Source organism: Takifugu flavidus, chromosome 14 (assembly GCF_003711565.1).
Source record: "Takifugu flavidus isolate HTHZ2018 chromosome 14, ASM371156v2, whole genome shotgun sequence".
Lineage (NCBI taxonomy): Eukaryota > Metazoa > Chordata > Actinopteri > Tetraodontiformes > Tetraodontidae > Takifugu > Takifugu flavidus.
Genome location: NC_079533.1, coordinates 1,033,679 through 1,053,644, shown reverse-complemented (window position 1 = coordinate 1,053,644; position 19,966 = coordinate 1,033,679). Strand labels below are relative to the sequence as shown.

The window sequence follows — 19,966 nt, the reverse complement described above, 5'->3', positions numbered from 1 at the left end:
TATCGCTCGTTTTATTCACAGTCCTTCGTTAAGCTGCCACAAAGCCGAATATTCTTGGGCACCAGGGTCACAAGAAGCCTCCGAAAGGGTGGATTCTGTCTCAGTTCCTGGAGACTGCTCACCAAGGATCATGTGTTCGGTGTCCCTAAGGAGCAGGAAACCTGTGGATTCATGCTCGTTACTGAACCCCCCTAATGAATCACAAGGGCACGAAGTCTTGTCCCAACAACTCATGAAAACAATCTATGCTGAATGACTTAGTCACAGTAATTGTGCTTTGATCACAAGGAGCTACATTTGACGTGAAGATGAAGGAGGCGTGTCTGGCAGCGTGGTGGAAGGCTTGAGGAGGCGTTTCCATCCTGGCTCCTGAGTAGCAGCGCGATACAATGGGAGACGGCCAATGTTCACACACCAGATTCTTCTTCTGATCCTGTGCACACAAGAAACCACGTTACCGTCCAGCTGGATCAGCAAAACACACTGAGACACACACTGAGACACACTGACACACACACTGAGACACACACTGAGACACACTGAGAGACACACTGAGACACACACTGAGACACACACTGAGAGACACACTGAGACACACACTGAGACACACACTGAGACACACACACTGAGACACACACTGAGACACACACACTGAGACACACACTGAGACACCACACACTGACACACACACTGAGACACACACACACACACACACACTGAGACACACACTGAGACACACACTCAGACACACACACTGAGACACACACTCAGACACACTGAGACACACACTGACACACACACTGAGACACTGAGACACACACTGAGAACACACTGAGACACACACTGAGACACACACTGAGACACACACTCAGACACACACTGAGACACACTGAGACACACACTGAGACACACTGAGACACACACTGAGACACACACTGACACACACTGAGACACACACTGAGACACACTGAGACACACTGAGACACACACTGAGACACACACTGAGACACACACACTGAGACACACTGAGACACACACTGAGACACACACTGAGACACACACACACACTGAGACACACACTGAGACACACACACTGAGACACACACTGACACACACACACACACACACACATTTGATTCCTAATCAGTGGGGCCGAAGAGCACATTTGTTATTATTAATTATTATTACTATTATTGTTGTTAACAACAACAACAACAACAACCATATCATGATACTATTATCATCAACATCATTATTATTATTAGTAGTATTATAATAGTAACAATTATTGTTATTGCTATTATTATTATTATTATTAGTATTATTACTATTATAATTATCATAATTACTATTATAAATATAATTATCATAATTACTGTTTTAGTATTATTATTATTATTATTATTGCAATAATTATTATTTTTTTTAGTAGTATTATAATAATAATAATTGTGATTATTATTAGTTGTTGTTTTTACTATTATAATCATCATCATAATTATCAATATTACTATTATTATTAAAAAAGTAATAGTACTACTAGTAATAATAATAGTAATAATAGTTCTACTAATAATAAGAATTGCAATAATAACAATAATAGTAAAACAATCATCATTACTATGATCATAATTATTATTAGTAGTAGTATAATTATTACTATTGCTGTTATTATTGGCAATATTACTAATATTATTATTACTATTATAATTATCATCATTATATAATAATATTATTATCATTGGTGTCTTTATTCATATTCTTGTTGTTATTATCGCAATTATTATTATTATGATCAATATTAGTGTTTTTATTCATATTCTTGTTGTTATTATCACAATTATTATTATTATGATCAATATTAGTGTTTTTATTCATATTATTGTTGTTTTTATCATAATTATTATCATTACTATGATTATTCTAATCCTTCTTCCTGTTGCTAGGGACCCTTACCCTGACTGTGATGTAAGGCTTGACAGTACAAACAGAGGTCTGTGCTGCGGTCAGCAGCGTGACCAGGGTGGAACATGCACACCGGCCTGTCCCGGGGCCCCCCGGGCCCCAGGAGCTGGGGGTCAGAGTGGGCCTGGGGCACCCGCTTTTGCCACACACATGGGCCCCGGTACAATAGGAGCAGTCCTCCATTCCTGAGTCCAGAAGAAGAGGGACAGGCAGCAGGGCCCGGTGCAGCTCCGGCTGGGGGCAGCAGAAACCTGGACTCTGACCATAGTGGATGTGGATGCTGCGGTCCTCCTGCAGGTCCAGTCCCTGGTGGAAGCAAACAGAAGGGCCGTCCACCACACAGCTCCCTGTCCGAGCAGAGGGAGGGTGTCCGTGGCCCCGGTGGCAGCAGTGGGGTGGAATCTGTAAAGGGACGGGGGGCACTTTAACTGAAGGTCCTGCCGGCCGGCTCGGATCACGGTCCTGACAGTCTGTCCCAGGACTTGGTCGATCCGTTGGGTCTGGATTAGGGCACAGGCAGGGACTGTGTTCCGGGGAGTCTTTGTCTAAGCTGAGAGCAGCTGGAGCTGCCGCAGTAGCTCCTAACTCCTCCTCAGAACCTCTCGCAGGACTCTGGCTGTGCTCCTCCTCCTCATAGTGGTGATGTCTGTGGCGGTGGTAGTGAATGTGGTTGAACACAGTCTGGGGCTGCTGCTCCTCAGGGCAGACCGCTTTGTTCTCCACAGAATCCAGAGACCTGGGCCGGGTCTGGGCACATGTGTCCAAGCTACTTCTGCGGGCGGCAGAATGTCCGTTACCGGGCCCATAGTAAACAAACGGATCATAATCACTACTCAAAGAGCTGCGGAAGGTGGACCAGCTACCATAGACCCCCTGCAGAGATACGTCAGTACAATTGAGAACCGAGTCACTGGAGGAACCGTGACACGGCCCTGAGCTGGAGTCACTCGCTGGCCCATCAGCCAGGTACCCACTGCGTTCTGTGTGGTAGCTGCCACCTGAGCAGCTCCCCTCCCCCTGTCGGCCATGGCCCAGCGTCCTACGGGGCTGGGGCCCCACTGAAGGTCCGTGGTAGAGCCTTGAGCTGGACGCACTGCGCTGGGCGGGACAGGACGATCGATAGGTGTGGCAGGACCGACGTGGGGCGTAGTGGTGGGAAGAGGTCCTGCAGTTACCTCCAAACATCTGGGGCCTCCCGGGACCCTCTGCGGGTCGGTGATACCCACAGCTAGAGCCGAACGGTCTGCTAGCCAGGAATTGAAGAGTTTGGTCATCCCTTGGAGAAGAGCCATTGTAGTGGCCCAGATCAGGATAGGGTCCAGAAGGTCCACAAGGATACTGGGGCCTTAGAGAGAAGGGGACAGCATGCTGAGGGAAGTGGTGGTTCCTCGGGCCACTGTAAGGATGATGGTGGAGAAAGCCCTGGCTTTGCTCGGAACTCTGCTGCAGTCTGAACCTCTGGGCCTGCCGCTCGGTCCCTGGGGGAGGCAACCACAGACAAGATGTACCCAATGCTACAGGAGCTAACGGCGTAGCTGCAGACATGAATTAGAAATCAAAGGAACACACCCATGATGTTGTGCATGCAGAGGGGGCAGGTGCGGTGCTGCAGCAGCCAGGGGTCCACGCAGTCTTTATGGAACTCATGAGCGCACGATATAATCCTCAAGTGCTGGCACAACAAGGAGAGAGGTGAAGACAGGAGCATCTACAGGGGCTTTAGTGTAGCATCACCTCTCTCACCTGGCCGTCCTGGAACTCCTCCAGGCAGATAGCGCAGACCGGACTTGAGTTGGAGCTGCTGGCTGACCCCCAGGGGGCCCGCTGGTGATGGGGGCCTGAGCAGCCCTGAGAGTTGTAGGTCTTAGTCTCCAGGCGGCTGATGGCCTGCCTGTTTGTGAACCGAGTCCTGAACCCACAGGGCAGAACACTTTGACCGGATCCATCTAATAACTCCGGGTGGACTGATGGTGGAAAGGAATGTGACTCGGACTCACCCAGGTTCTGCTGGACCTGCACTTGTAACGTAGAGCGAAGATGAGGACAATGGTGAGGACGGCCAGGACGATGGTGAGGACGATGCCCATGTCGTAGTGTGGCTGCAAAGGCAAGTGGAGAAGTACAGTGGCCATACACAGCACGGGAACACACAGGTGACGCGTTTGCTGGGTTCTAATTACCCATCGTGGTGGATTCACCATGATCTCGATCCGAACGACGGCCTCCTCGTTCTTGTTGACCAGAGCCATCAGCTCCTCCGCATCGTCAGACTCCACCATCACGACGGGCCGGGGGAGGGAGTCGGCCTCCCGCAGCTGGGCACGTGGATGGTGTCGGAACCAAGAGGAGGACCACAGACAGACACGGATGTGATGCTTCTGTTCAGAGCTCTGCTCCAGAGGTGCTTCCGGCCAACCCTCCACACTCACCTCAGCGGCAGCGTCGGCATCATCGCTGACGTCGAAGATGACAGCTTGGGCTCCTTTGTCCAAAGCCATGCGAGCCTAAACCATCACACACACCACACACACACACACACACACACACACACACACACACACACACACACACACGCACACACACACACACATTAAAGTCTCACTCTGAGATATAAATACCAAGATACTGCTCAGTGCCTCGGGCCGCCACTAGGGGGCAGTAAGCGCACACGTGACATTTCCACAGCAACTTTCAAATCAGGGTCACTTATTTACCGAGTAAATATTTAAACTGTGGGTTTAAATGTTGCCACAGGTCAGTAGAGGTTATAGCCGAGGAGCGGGAAACCAATGGATCTCTCTCCAACAGATGTTGAGAGTGTCAGCGTGGCTCCGTGTGAGCGTGCATGTGAGCGTGCATGTGAGCGAGTTTTCACAGTAACCGGCCAGAACGCTCACCTCACGATGGAAATAGAAAAACAGACTCACTTTCATCTCGCCACAGAAATTCAAGTTTCTGGCCCCTGTCCAACCTTAATAAGGATAATCACGTCTTTTAACCCCCTGGCCTTCTCGCCCAGTACCCACAATGCCTAGCAGCAGTCTGCTCGCACCCATATTGAGGACTGGGAAGATCGTACAGACATTTGCTTTTCCTGGTGCTGCCGGGCAGTGTGTCCTTCAATTACCCCCAGCCCTGTTATTAAGCCCTTTTTACGACACGTTAGCATTATACTGCTAATAGCACGGCGTGGTCTGGGAGCTATACGCCCCCCCAGAGGAGCGCTCGTCAGACACCTGTAACCTTCACCTGTGCAGCCAACTAAAAGAGGGAGATGATGGTGGAGAAGATGAAGAGCAAGTTGACATATATAACGAGGGGAGTTGACATATATAACGAGGGGAGTTGACACATATAACGAGGGGAGTTAACGAGGGGAGTCGACATATATAACGAGGGGAGTTGACACATATAACGAGGGGAGTTGACATATATAACGAGGGGAGTTGACACATATAACGAGGGGAGTCGACATATATAACGAGGGGAGTCGACACATATAACGAGGGGAGTCGACATATATAACGAGGGGAGTCGACATATATAACGAGGGGAGTCGACATATATAACGAGGGGAGTTGACATATATAACGAGGGGAGTTGACATATATAACGAGGGGAGTTGACACATATAACGAGGGGAGTTTCTGAAAGTTAACTTTTGCTGTTATGCTAATGACTACTGATAAAAATATAAATGAAGCCACCTCCCGCTCAGACTGTCACCGTTGCATTGTGGGAAATGTAGTATTGGCCTGTGTAAAACATCTGCGGCCTGTGGGCCGGTTCTAATAATAAATCAATATCATCCCGGGGGCCATAGAAAACCCTCGACCTTGACTCTGACATATGAGCTTTAAATGATTTCTTTTGACTCCCATTTATTTGGCTGTTTGGATATCATCTTTGCTAGTGTGTGTGTGTGTGCACGCTCTATGGAACTGGCATAAAGGATGTTAAAATTAGTCTAAATTAGTCTAAATTAAATAAAATTCATCCATTCATCATTCCCAACAGGCGGTGTTTGATTAGAAACTCTTTCTGAACTCTGGTGCTCTGAAACATCTCCGCTTCCATTTTCAGCTGTTTTTATTCTCAATAACATCAAATCATCCATCCATCCAAATCGTGGTCCTGTTGGACCACCAAAGGACAAACACTTTCCATTTAGCACGGACAAAAAAACCCAAATCCTGTTTAGCAATGAAGCTGTGGGGAGAGTTTGAGGAGCGTTTTTGAGGAACACGCTGCCATATTGGGTCCAAGCTGCTGGGGTTTTTGTTGTTTCCAGGTGAATCGGTGGGCAGCGGCGTTACCGCCTGTCTCTGCCCCCCCCTCTCTCCCCGTGGTCGTGGTCACGCCGGCATCTTTACTGGTCCCGTTTTAAACAGGTTCTGTTGGGAACAGGTGTTCTCCAGAACTGTATTCCAGGCTGCTGTGCTGAAGGGCTGTTTTCAGTAGCAATAGAGCCAGAGTGTGCCTGCTCCATATGAACCCCCCCAGGCCGTGCTTTCCTCCTGGCTGAGCCATAATCAGCTCTGGATGGACTGGTTCACGCTTGGACTGAGTCAAGATTTGATAGCTTGACTGATTCTTACAGTTTTTGATCAAACCCCCATCTGCTGATTCCAGGAGATCTTTAAAGGATCTCAGTGGTGCTTTACCGCCACCCGGTGGACACGCGTGGAACTGCAGACAATAGTTAAACGCGCTCCGACACATTCTGACCTCTGCTGCTCCTCCTGGACTCCAGGGCTGCAGAAATATGCTGCTTTTACAAGTCTTTCTAATCTGTCAAGCATCATAAATCTTATTTATTTATTTAACTAAGTTAATCAGTTTTCATTTAAATGCAAAAACATATTTAGGGCATTAAAATAGCAAAACAACTTTTAATGTTGAACCCTCCCAGAATGCTTTTATAGTAGTGGAATATTAATCAACAGCCATAAAGTTGTTCATTAACAGAGGAAAAAGGAAAGGTAAAAGTATTCCGTTCAGACTGAGCAGGAAGACTGAAGACCGACAAGGTGAGTGTAAACGAAGAGCATTATTGAAAAGAATTGACAGTTGTGATTGGAGATAAAATCAAGATTTGAAAACATTTTTGTTACTATTGAAGAGCTGCATAGAGCTGAAGAATTCTTGGCTTAAGAAAATTCAACAAGACTTCATATTTAGTTTTAGCACAAAACATCATTATACATTATAAATGAAGAGGTCTTATTTAACTTTCTTATAGTCTGGCTTTAGTTATAGTTGAATAGTCTTTCTAAGTGAAGTTTAGTTTATTTTTCTGCTCTTTGCTACTGATCCTAAAAGAACTTTGAACTTAAACCCTCCCAGAATGCTTTAATGGTAGTAATATATACGCCATAAAGCTGCTGATTAGGTTGTAAAAGTTAAAGTGAAAGTATTCTGTTCAGACGAAGCAGAAGAGCGACAAGCTGAGTGTAAAGTGAGTATTATGCTGTTAACGTTGTTAGAGAGTCTTAACAGGTATTAACAACATTTTAAACCTTTTTTGTGACAGGTGTAAATCTCTTAGAGTTATTAGAGCTGTTCAACAGTCCAGGTCACAGCTGGATATTTTGGTATTACCTGTCAAACAACATCTAATCGTGGGCAAGTTAGCATCTCTCAGCCGGACCAATGTAAGACAATAAACTAAATAACTAAATCCACACAGGATCACAGGACACCAACAGGATTTTGGTTCATGTTGCACGTTTTCTCACAGTGGTTTATTGTTCTATGTTGTGGAACCACTGTGAAAGAAATGCAGGAGTGGGTGTCATTTCTTTCATCTATTTTAAATAGAGCAGTGATCTTTGAGGACTTGGATCATAGAAATAATTGAAGAGGGGAACAAATGAGGGAAGTTAAAAAGTCCTGACTAGTATGTTTATGTAGCACCAGATAATTTAGTGGCTGAGCTGAAGACAGTCCTTTCACCATGTTGGCCTGTGGAAAACCAGTGTTGTCGGCCCGATGGACCAGCGTCCCCGTCGTTGCCGGACCACCGTTGGCCACCAGTTGGGTTTTGGGATCAAAGTGGGGGCGTTTCCTGTATCCGGTTCTCCTCACGGATCCATGACTACAACATGTTGCTGCAAGTGCAGAGACGTTTGCTCTGGAAAGAACTTTAGAGCACATTCAGTGCTGCAGGATGAGGGGCTGGAAAAGGTGCCAGTTCTTTTCTCACTGCAGGGAACAGTTAAAAAAGCAGCTTAAACTCTGAAAACATGAAAATGATACAGAGACATCATTGATTTATTGATTCAGTTGTTATCCAGAATGGATTAGAAATGTTCCTGTTTGATAAAAATGCAGTGAATTGGGATTATTTAACTCCAACCTCTCCAGATTATTTACCTTCATCACAGTCTCATCACTATTTCTGATGTTTCCTCAGGATGGACGAGGACAGAGCAGAGTCCACAGTGCCCAGCTGGGTGTCCCTGAAGAGTGACCGGTCCAAAGGTAGAATAATAGACTTCAGAAGTTCAGAGGAAATGTAAGAAAACTAAAGCGTGATGATGTGTTTGTGTGGCAGCTGTTAGTCACATTAACAGCAGCAGGTTGTGAGTTTATTATTGGAGATGTTTAACACTTAAACCTCAGACAGTCATATAGTTACAGACTTAATGTGAATATTGTTGATTAGAAACAAGAATCAGGTTTAAACTGAAAGATGAATTCAGACATAAATGCTGGAACAATATTGAGTCTTGATCAGGTTCTTTCATCCTATAAATCAAAGGACTAATAGAGATGTGTTTCATAGTGAGAGGGGGGAGCACATCCTATCAAACTGGGACCAGTCAGCTCCACCAGGAGAGTCCTCTTGTTCACAATCTGGAAGCAGATCTGGAGATGCTGAAATGAAGCCCAAACAAAGTAAAACTGTTCAATATGAGATTTAATTTGTGATGTCATGAATTTGGAGTTGTGTTGATGATTTATTATAGATGGAAATCATTGGTTTACTTATGTTCAGGAAGTGAACTGCAGGAGGTGATAGAAGGTCATAAGATGAGTCTGAAGAGAAGATGTGAACATGTGACTGAAGGAACTCATGAAGCAGGAAGTGGAACCCTGCTGAACAAGATCTACACTGAGCTCTACATCACTGAGGGACAAAGTGAGGAGGTGGACACACAACATGAGGTGAGACAGCTTGAGAGAACCTCCAAGAAGAACATCCAGGACACTCCAATCAAGTGCCAGGACATCTTCAAAGTCTTATCTGAGCAACAGAGACACATCAGAGTGGTTCTGACCAACGGTGTCGCCGGCGTTGGAAAAACCTTCTCAGTGCAGAAGTTCAGTCTGGACTGGGCAGAAGGTTTGGAGAACCAAGACATCAGTCTGGTGCTTCCGCTCTCATGCAGGGAGCTGAACTTGATCAGAGATGAGCAGCACAGTCTTCTCTCACTGCTTCATGTTTTCCATCCAACATTACAGAAGATCAGAGCAGAAGATCTGACTGTCTGGAAACTTCTGTTCATCTTTGATGGCCTGGATGAAAGCAGATTTTCACTGGGTTTCAACAAGCATCAGCTCATCTCTGATGTCACACGAGTATCGTCAGTTGACGTGCTCCTGGTGAACCTCATCCAGGGGAACCTGCTTCCCTCAGCTCTCATCTGGATCACCTCTAGACCTGCAGCAGCCCATCAGATTCCTCCCTCGTGTGTTGACAGGATCACAGAAGTACGAGGCTTCACTGACTCCCAGAAGGAGGAGTACTTCAGGAGGAGGTTCAGTGATGAAGATCTGTCCAAGAGAATCATCTCACACATCAAGGCCTCCAGGAGCCTCCACATCATGTGTCTGATCCCAGTTTTCTGCTGGATCACTGCTATAGTTCTGGAGGACATGATGACCAGAGACCAGAGAGGAGAGCTGCCCAAAACCCTGACTGACCTCTACTCACACTTCCTGAGGGTTCAGATAAAGAGGAAGGAGCAGAAGTATGGAGGAAAGCAGAGACCAGAGGAACTGACTAAGGCTGATAAAGAACTCCTTCTGAAGTTGGGTCGGCTGGCGTTTGAACATCTGGAGAAAGGAAACATCATGTTCTACTCAGAAGACCTGGAGCGATGTGGACTGGACGTCTCCGAGGTGTCGGTGTACTCAGGAGTTTGTACAGAGATCTTCAAGAGAGAGAGTGTGATCTTCCAGAAATCAGTCTACTGCTTTGTTCATCTGAGCGTTCAGGAGTTTCTGGCTGCCGTCTACATGTTCCACCGTTACACCAGGAAAGACACAGTGGTTATATATCAGTTCCTAGAATATTCGAAACCAAACGACTTTTCCTGGTTTGCTGGGTTGTTCACAAATAACGATCCAGCCAAATCTCTTGATGACTTCCTCAGGAGAGCACTAATGAAATCTCTCAAAAGTGAAAATGGCCACCTGGACTTGTTTGTTCGCTTCCTTCATGGTCTCTCTCTGGAGTCCAATCAGAGGATCTTGGGTGGACTGTTGGATCAGAGGAACAGCCGCCCAAAAACCATCCAGAAGGTCCTCAACCACCTGAAGAAGGTGAACAGTGATGGATTCTCCCCAGACAGAAGCATCAACATCTTCCACTGTCTGATGGAGATGAAGGATCAGTCAGTCCATCAGGAGATCCAAGAGTTCCTGAAGTCAGAGAAGAAATCAGAGAGGGAACTGTCAGAGATCCACTGTTCAGCTCTGGCCGACCTGCTGCAGATGTCAGAGGAGGTTCTGGATGAGCTGGACCTGCAGCAGTACACACCTCAGTGGAGGGACGACGTCGCCTGATTCCAGCTGTGAGGAACTGCAGGAAGGCCGAGTAAGTAAAGATTTTTGGGGCGGACATCGGCGTTTAAATCAAGCGAGTGGATCATGTCAGGTAGCAATACCCCCTCCAGTGGTCATTCCTTCAATTCTTTATCTCCATTGCAGCGTCCATAAATTAAAAACAACAACAATTCATCCAGAAATGTTCAACACTGGCTGGATATAAGTTCAAAGGTCAATCCAGACAAACCAACATAAGGCAGGAATAATAGGAGCCACAAGTTAACTGACTATCATGAAATTACTGGCATGTCATTAAATAACTTTTGTTTGTTTGTATACATCGTATTCAAACGACATAAAAACACATTTTAACTCATGACACGTGACTATTTTGCTTCATTTGTTCAACGTAAAAACAGCCGGCCTCGTTGGTTTAAATGGGTGTTTTAGTTCTTTGTGGCGGTTCCGTTTGGAGCCTTTATGTGACCCACAAAGTTGTTTGAGCCTTTCCACACCCGTTAGGTGGCAACTTCATCACTAGCAACAAAAGGTGCAGTGAAAATGATTTGAAGGGAAACAGGCAGATAGAACAGAAGCTGAGGGCAATCGATGCAACCAGAGACTCTGATGTCATCGATCAGATCGCTGAATTAAGACTTGACGCACCATCGTACAAATTGGATGAAATGCAAAATATCCAAAGAGCCGATAGACAGATAAAAAGATGCACGTTTCTTTAAACCATTTGCTACAATCATTTTAAATATTGAGTAATTATGAGCTGTTCTAAAATAAGACAAATGTTGAGAATAATTCAGTTGCATTTCAGATCTGATGGTCGTTCAAACTGTTGCTCTACGGTGTTGAATTTAGCTTTTCCAGGAAATGAGCTACATTTGTGTTGAGGTCGATTCTCAGATAAGTTGATGAGAAATCCCAAAGTTTGACTCACTATTTTTGTTTCATACACAACAGACTGTCTGGTAATGTTCTTTCAACGAGTCATTGGGAAGTTGTGGCCTCAGCAATGACGTCAAACCCTTCTCATCTACGGGAGCTGAGCTTAAGCAAGAACCAAAGCCTGACAGATGCCGGAGTAAAGTTACTGTCTTCTGCAATGATGCATCCAAACTGCAGACTGGAGACGCTCAGGTCAGGAGGCCTCTGTTGGTCTTTTCTAAATTTCTTTACATTTTCTGCTTTTCTCTTCATTTTCAGGTTTAGAAATGTGTTTTTATTTGCCCCATTTATTCCTTTTCCAGGCTGAGACACTGCAGTTTATCAGAGATCAGCTGTGGCTCTCTGGCCTCGGCGCTGAGGTCCAATCCCTCCCATCTGAGGGTTCTGGACCTGAGTGGGAACCAGCTGAAGGATCCAGCAGTGAAGCTGCTCTGTGGTTTTCTCCAGGATCCTCTCTGTAAGCTGGAGACTCTCAGGTCAGGAGGCCTCTGTTGGTCTTTTCTAATTTCTTTACATTTTCTGCTTTTCTCTTCATTTTCAGGTTTAGAAATGTGTTTTTATTTGCCCCATTTATTCCTTTTCCAGGCTGAGACACTGCAGTTTATCAGAGATCAGCTGTGGCTCTCTGGCCTCGGCGCTGAGGTCCAATCCCTCCCATCTGAGGGTTCTGGACCTGAGTGGGAACCAGCTGAAGGATCCAGCAGTGAAGCTGCTCTGTGGTTTTCTCCAGGATCCTCTCTGTAAGCTGGAGACTCTCAGGTCAGGAGGCCTCTGTTGGTCTTTTCTAAATTTCTTTACATTTTCTGCTTTTCTCTTCATTTTCAGGTTTAGAAATGTGTTTTTATTTGCCCCATTTATTCTTTTTCCAGGCTGTGGCGCTGCAGGTTATCAGAGATCAGCTGTGACTCTCTGGCCTCGGCGCTGAGGTCCAATCCCTCCCATCTGAGGGTTCTGGAGCTGAGTCACAACCAGCTGAAGGATCCAGCAGTGAAGCTGCTCTGTGGTTTTCTCCAGGATCCTCTCTGTAAGCTGGAGACGCTCAGGTCAGGAGGCCTCTGTTGGTCTTTTCTAAATTTCTTTACATTTTCTGCTTTTCTCTTCATTTTCAGGTTTAGAATGTGTTTTTATTTGCCCCATTTATTCCTTTTCCAGGCTGTGGGACTGCAGGTTATCAGAGATCAGCTGTGACTCTCTGGCCTCGGCGCTGAGGTCCAATCCCTCCCATCTGAGGGTCTGGACCTGAGCTATAACCAGCTGAAGGATCCAGGAGTCAAGCTGCTCTGTGGTTTTCTCCAGGATCCTCTCTGTGAGCTGGAGACTCTCAGGTCAGTCAGAGATGATCCAGTACTTTCCCAGGTGTAACTAGTTAGACAATAAATGTTTCCATGTTTGATCTTTGTTATAAACGTAGTGTTACAGTTCTCAGAAAAAAGACCACACAGGACAGATTTGCAGTATTAAATTGGTTGTGGAAATCTGTCCCATGTGAGGATGGTCATCAATGACTAGAAAGGAAGTATCAGTTGTAGATTTGTCTTGTTTTATTTTAGGCTGGCCACAAAACCGCCCAAACATTCAGACCAATCAAAAATGGTTCTTCCTGTCTTTTAAAGATCAGAAGGAAAACTAGAAACCCCAAAAAGAAAGCTGCTGCAGTGTGCCATGCCCCTTCTCTCCTGAGAAAAGCCATCCCAAAAAAGAGAAAAGCCCAAGTGTGAAGTGAGCACCCTGTTAAACCTTGGTACCGAAAGCCTGCAGTCATTCTCATCTTAGGTGGCTTCATTCCAGCCAGAAGCCCAAACCTGCCTCCCTCTTAAAGGGGCAGCAGGTCAGTCCAACCACAGAAACCTTCATGAAGATCTGAAGCTTTCAGCATCCACAATTGTTGCACCTCACTTCCATTGGAGTCCAAATCAGAAGTCAACAAGTTGATTCTACACCGATTCTACACAATGCAACCATTTTAAAAAGGTTTCCATCCATAAGTTTTCACACATTTTTAGATAAATCTGTTTGTTCATCGCCTCCTTCTGTTGTAATGGTCATTAAAGAAAATGACCTTATTTGAGTTTTTCTCCTCACAAATATGACTTTCTATGAACGATGCAATAAATGCAGCTTGCAATCTAAGACAATATGGAAGTATGTGTATATAATAGTAGTGGAAGTAGCTCATAAAATAATACATTTGCTCTTCTCATCGAATCTCTCTGTTATTAAAGAAAAACCTGCTCTTAGTCAACAACATCTAAGACATCAACCAAAAATCCTAATTTTATACAATATAATATAAAACAGTAGAGAAGACTCTTTCTGCAGAGACACTGGTGGCAGGAATGCAGAAGTATCACCTGCTCAACTTGGAAGGTGGAGCAGAAACCACCAGCTGAGAAGGTCCTCAGCGAGAGGAAGTGGTGGAGAACCATGAAACTTGCTAAGCTCCACCTCAGCTCCAGAGACGGGCTGAGCTGGAGCTGTGGCACCAGGTATCGCCCAGAAGAGCCTCCAACAAACAAGCTCTTCTCTTGGGAGGAGAGGGCTTTGAATCTCAGCTCAGTGTGCTTGTCTCTAGTAGGTGGCAGCTGCACCTTTTCCTGAGCTCCTTGTTGATGCCCTGAGGGGAATTGATGCTCCTGCAATGTTTTCTGGCAGCATTGAGCTTGCAGTGGGGCAATCAAACACACTGTGGGGGGGCTCTCTTTCCTTCTCTCATCTGGAGAACAAGTGACACCAGCTGCCAATCATTGTTGGAGAAATGTGCAGTCAGGGGAACGATGCGTCCAGACTATAGCCACCCTTCCAGCATCCAGCAGTGTCTAAAACCTTTGATTTGGTTTCACCAGAGAGTGTAGGGATTGCAGGGTCGCTGCAGCATCGCCCACAAGCTGTCAGGAGTGGGTCGCTTTGTCCCAACTCCTGACAAGAGTTGAGTGCTATTGAGAAATGTGGTCTCACAAACTTGGAAGGTATTTTGACCCACACACACTTTACATACGCTGTAGATCTTGTCCAACCGCCCTGAAAGAACCCAAAATAGGAACATACGGCAGATAAGCCGGTGCAGGACCAGAGGTTTGTTGCTTGTAAGCTGTGTTTTGCTCTGGTACATGTTGATTTTTATTTGTCTTCTCTCAAAATAATTGTTATTTTAGCCTATGGGACTGCAGGTTATCAGAGACCAGCTGTGACTCTCTGGCCTCGGCGCTGAGGTCCAATCCCTCCCATCTGAGGGTTCTGGACCTGAGCTCCAACACGTTGCAGGATTCAGGAGTGAAGCGGCTCTGTTCTGGACTGGAGAGTCCAAACTGTAAACTGGAGAGGCTCAGGTCAGTCTTCATTTTTCTACCTATATACCAGCTGCTAAGATGGTGAAGTGAGGCTGTTCTCAACACTGCTGTGATGCACCACATTAAAAACATTTCTTGTAATATCGTGAATTCAGGTCTGACCCAACTAAGAACTAACGTAGGTTTAGTACTGACGCAGATAACATGCAGACCTGCACCGTATAACCTCATCCTGCATTTTTCAGATTGTTTAACTGCAGTTTATCAGAGATCAGCTGTGGCTCTCTGGCCTCGGCGCTGAGGTCCAATCCCTCCCATCTCAGAGAACTGGACCTGAGTGTGAACCAGCTGCAGGATTCAGGAGTGAAGCTGCTCTGTGGTTTTCTCCAGGATCCAAACTGCCGACTGGAAACTCTGAGGTAAACACCATTCTCAAAAATGTCCATTATTCCATCCGAGGGTCCTCACACTTTCTGAGTGTGTGTGTTGTGCCCAGTTCCTTCAGGAGGGAGGGCCACACGGGGACCACTTATTCATGATAAATTGATTTAAGGACAATGAAAAAGCCCACAGATGGTAACCAAAATTAGACAAAACTAGGTGAGGGTGCCTGGTAGACACCAGCCAACGAGGAGGGAGATGGTGAGGGAGACAGGAAGTCATCTAAGACAGGTTGTGCCTTTAAAGATGAGCCACAGGTGAGATGGATCTCCATGATGAGATGGGAGGGAAAGAGGTGGGAGAACCTGGGAAGAGTGAGGGCCAGAACAATATATATTCTCCTCTGGAACAGTGCAAACCTGAGAGGTTGGAATTGTGGTAATTACATATTACTATCATTTTTTAACCTGTAACTAAATTAAATATTTACAGATCATGCCTTTGATTAACCTTTCAGATTAATACTGGTTTCACTTATAACCTTATAAAAGTTTCCCTTCTTTATTTAGATTAAAGGACTGCAGTTATCAGAGATCAGCTGTGGCTCTCTGGCCTCGGCGCTGAGGTCCAATCCCTCCCATCTCAGAGAACTGGACCTGAGTAAGAACCATCTGCAGGATTCAGGAGTGAAGCTGCTGTCTGATCTCGTAAAGAATCCACACTATGGGCTGGAGACAGTGAGACGTGGCCGGTGGTACTGACCACTGGTGAAGAGCATCTGTGGAAACATCTGCCGTCTACTCCCTCCATAGATGAAAAATTCAGTTTTTAAAAAGCGCTGGTGGACTTTCAGGAGATCAGTCGATGGTCGACAAAGCAGAAGCAGCTTCGCCTTGAAGTTAAATTAGTTCCTGGTATCACACAATGCATCTTTATAAAGTTCTAAATGGCTCCTCGGCCACTCTTAGAAGCATGGAAACATTCTCTTAATTGTCTCTTCAAATGTCTGTATTATACGTTACTATTTTACATTGTGCCTTCAGAATCTTTAGGGTTTAGTATTTACTGTCTCTGTGACATGGAGCATTGGAATATTTCAGCTGCAGCCAGCAAAAACCCATCAGAATGACGGCTATCGGTGGGAACCGCAGGTCATTTGACTTTAGTCAATCTGTTCAATGTTATAGGATTTATTGCAATCTAATAAAAACTATGAATAAATGTGGGAAATAGGAAATAAAAAGAAGCAAAATGACCAAATAAATCTCCCATGAATACTGTAAATTTAAAGATGTCAAGAATGGAATATCATCTTAAATTAATCAAACATAAAGTGAAAAGGCCTCCTTTAAGTTTACTGCAAAAATAAACACAAAATCAAGAGCGACACGCGCCAAAAACGTCTCATTCTCTCTTCTGTCTCCACTCATTCTTTTATATTCTCTTAAGATAATGGGGACGGGGTCGTGTGATAACAAAACAACCTAATTGGGGACTATATTTTTGTTGCAAGAACTTTGGCTCTTCAGAAGTTTCTATGTTGGCTTCCACAGATTGTGCATCCACTAGAAACTCAGTGTTTTTGAGGAACTACCAGGAGTGGCTGGAGTGGAGGCCAATGACGCTATAGCTACATATAGCTACATATAGATCACCGTTATCCTCAACCCAAAAGACCACCAGTTGGCGCAGCAATACTAAAGATAGGAGGTTGTGGTCGTTGTGCAGACGCGGAGTGATATCACGCCCAAACGTGCCCTATGTTCTATATACCGTATGTTCGTGACCAAAGGGCGCACCGTATTAAAAGGTGCAGCCTCAGTTACGGGTGCTATTTCTGTATTTAACACATACATCAGGCGCTCCGGATTATAGGGCGCGGGCATGGTAAAACATACCGCTACGATAGCTTAAAACATGCATGCTAGCGCGTATTTAGCAATTTTGCGAAAGCCGGCAGGTCGAACAACCGACAACAATGTTTCCAAAATTAAAATTTTCGTATTTTTCGTATTTTGTTATTAAGCCCCGGAGGACTGAAGCAGGACTGCTGTTAAAAATGTATCAGTCCGCGCTTCCAGTTCTGGTGCAACGTCCAGTTCTAAATGTATGAATCCGCGTATTGACGTTTCAACGTCCCATCAGTAAAGGGAGAGATTTGGATATAGTCCCCCTGAGGTGGTGTTTTTAGAGCAGTTCTTAACACCTTTCTCTTTGCCTGATAAGAGGTCCAAACATTATTTCACTTCCCTATAAAATACTCTAAAATTTGCCATTCAAGATCAGATCCCACCAGGTATAATTCATCCTCTAAATTTCTTATTCTGTCAGGCTGTTTTTAAACCTTTGGCAACATCAAATAAAGTACTCAACTGGTATTATGTCAGGCTGGTTTACATCCCATTAAAGAAGCCAGCAGAAATAAAGCACAACAGTTACACAGACTACGCACAATAATATAGAGGATATAAAAAACAGTGCTGAGATGGGTTTGTGTCACTTTAGTAAAATCAAAGCATTTTTCTTTATGTGCCAGCAATGAACACAATCTAAGAAGTCTCTGACACTAAACATATGGAGCTCCTATAGAACAAACTAAAGATTTGTTGTTATTAAGATAAAGAAATGCAACATTTCCCCCAGAGAAGCGATGGCGATGGAAAAAGCCCTGGCTGTGTGTGAGCATCACAGCAGGCGTGGGTTCTCCTCTCTGGAGTCATGCGGGGCTCCTTTGAAGGGCAGATGAGGAGGTTGGTTACAGATTCCCCTCAGAAAGATGATTAGGGTGCCAAAGGTCATCACCGGGGTAACCAGGAAGAGGCAGAGGCGGTCTACTGTACGAGCGATGCCGCTCCAGTTATCCTTCTCCTGTCAGGACCAGACATTTACGCCACTTTTGATCTTTTTAAATCAGACTTTGGGTTGAGGACTCTGTTTGAACCCTCTGAGCTCATTGTAGTCGTTCTTGTTGCGCATGTGTTTAATGATGTAGTGGCTCCATCCACAGCCGGCTTGATCTCTGCGTACAGCTGATGGCTCCTCCCTCTTCTTGTGGTTTCACAGCTCCACACAGACACCAAAGCTCAGAACTCAAATGAAGCTACTGATGCTTCTATATCTCATGTGTTTAAATGTTTCTGGAAACGTCCTGGCAGCGTGTGTGACTCGGGTCACCAGTCCGTGTCTCCCAGACTGTTTCTCAAACATCAGCTCACTGCGGGACTTCACACTGTCGTACTCCTCAGCCGAGGCAATGTAGCCCACTGAGCTGGATCGCCACGGTAACGCTCCATCCCAGTACGGCTCTGCCTCAGCAGGGCGGGACATGCGCAAGATGAGGGGTAATCGCTGGAGGAAGAGCTGGCAGAAAAAGAAAACAGGATTTGGAACACTGATACTGATGTGTGTATGTGTGTGTGTTATAGTGGGAAAATCACATGTTCATATATCCTCTTTCATATGTTATTAAGTCATAGGTTCATATATCCTCTTTCATATGTTATTAAGTCATAGGTTCATATATCCTCTTTCATATGTTATTAAGTCACATGTTCATATATCCTCTTTCATATGTTATTAAGTCACATGTTCATATTTCCTCTTTCATATGTTATTAAGTCACATGTTCATATATCCTCTTTCATATGTTATTAAGTCATATGTTCATATATCCTCTTTCATATGTTATTCAGTCAATGTTCATATATCCTCTTTCATATGTTATTAAGTCACATGTTCATATATCCTCTTTCATATGTTATTCAGTCACATGTTCATATATCCTCTTTCATATGTTATTAAGTCACATGTTCATATATCCTCTTTCATATGTTATTCAGTCACATGTTCATATATCCTCTTTCATATGTTATTAAGTCACATGTTCATATATCCTCCTCTTTCATATGTTATTAGTCATAGGTTCATATATCCTCTTTCATAAGTTATTAAGTCACATGTTCATATATCCTCTTTCATGTTATTCAGTCATATGTTCATATATCCTGATGTTCATCTGTTCAACAAAGGGACAACAGGATGTGTGTGTCTTACCTGTTTGGTCCACTCAGACATGACGTGCGTGCTCGGCGTCCTGAAGTGGAGGTTGAGGACGACCACACAGTTCAGCACCACCACCGTCACCACCACCATGATGAACATCAAATATCTTCAACCACAACACCACTCATGTGTTTTCCATTTTTTAAATCTCAGCCGGTTGTCACCTGGTTCTGCAGCCCTAATGTATATATAGTTTGGAGAAGCAGAATATATCTGATTCAGAGTTAAAGTGATGTGAATAAATGGTGCGTTTACCTACTTCACAATAAGAGGAACGGACGTGGATGTTTCTGGAGCCTTTGAGAGATCAAGAGTAGGAAGACAGACTGAGCGAGCAGCACCGAGATGGACAGTGTCATCTTCTCCCACCTACACACACACACACACACACACATTTTTATTATCCTTTTTAAAATATATTCAAAAATCTGTTGGGGAGCTAATTAATGTTTCTTATTAACGGCGGCCCCTCAGCTCCGCCCACTACCGATGTTTGCTGCTTTATTAGCTGTGTTGTCCCGTGCTGACGTGATATT

The 19,966-nt window shown here is 44.9% G+C and overlaps 1 protein-coding gene, 1 long non-coding RNA gene and 1 pseudogene across 2 annotated transcripts; 1 reads left to right on the top strand and 2 right to left on the bottom strand.

Moving 5' to 3' along the window:
- Window positions 1–260: 260 nt before the first annotated feature.
- On the bottom strand, window positions 261–4,898 carry LOC130537713 (E3 ubiquitin-protein ligase RNF43-like; annotated as a pseudogene).
- Window positions 4,899–7,405: 2,507 nt separating this feature from the next.
- LOC130538053 (NLR family CARD domain-containing protein 3-like) lies at window positions 7,406–11,856 on the top strand. The gene is made up of 5 exons (XM_057055281.1): window positions 7,406–7,423; window positions 8,381–8,482; window positions 8,753–8,865; window positions 8,966–10,789; window positions 11,716–11,856. The coding sequence occupies exons 2-4, from the start codon at window positions 8,382–8,384 to the stop codon at window positions 10,756–10,758; spliced, it is 2,007 nt and encodes a 668-aa protein (XP_056911261.1). The 5' UTR covers window positions 7,406–7,423; window position 8,381; the 3' UTR covers window positions 10,759–10,789; window positions 11,716–11,856.
- Window positions 11,857–17,741: 5,885 nt separating this feature from the next.
- On the bottom strand, window positions 17,742–19,785 carry LOC130538059 (uncharacterized). The gene is made up of 3 exons (XR_008953758.1): window positions 19,690–19,785; window positions 19,422–19,536; window positions 17,742–18,728 (listed from the first exon to the last, which is right to left on the bottom strand). It is a non-coding gene; the product is annotated as an uncharacterized LOC130538059 (long non-coding RNA).
- Window positions 19,786–19,966: the final 181 nt, after the last annotated feature.

Coding starts and splice junctions, on each gene's coding strand:
- LOC130538053 (XM_057055281.1), top strand. CDS start 8,382: ATGGACGAGGACAGAGCAGAGTCCACAGTGCCCAGCTGGGTGTCCCTG. Junction 8,483..8,752: donor TTCAGAAGTTCAGAGGAAAT/GTAAGAAAACTA, acceptor TGTGTTTCATAG/TGAGAGGGGGGAGCACATCC. Junction 8,866..8,965: donor TGAAATGAAGCCCAAACAAA/GTAAAACTGTTC, acceptor ACTTATGTTCAG/GAAGTGAACTGCAGGAGGTG.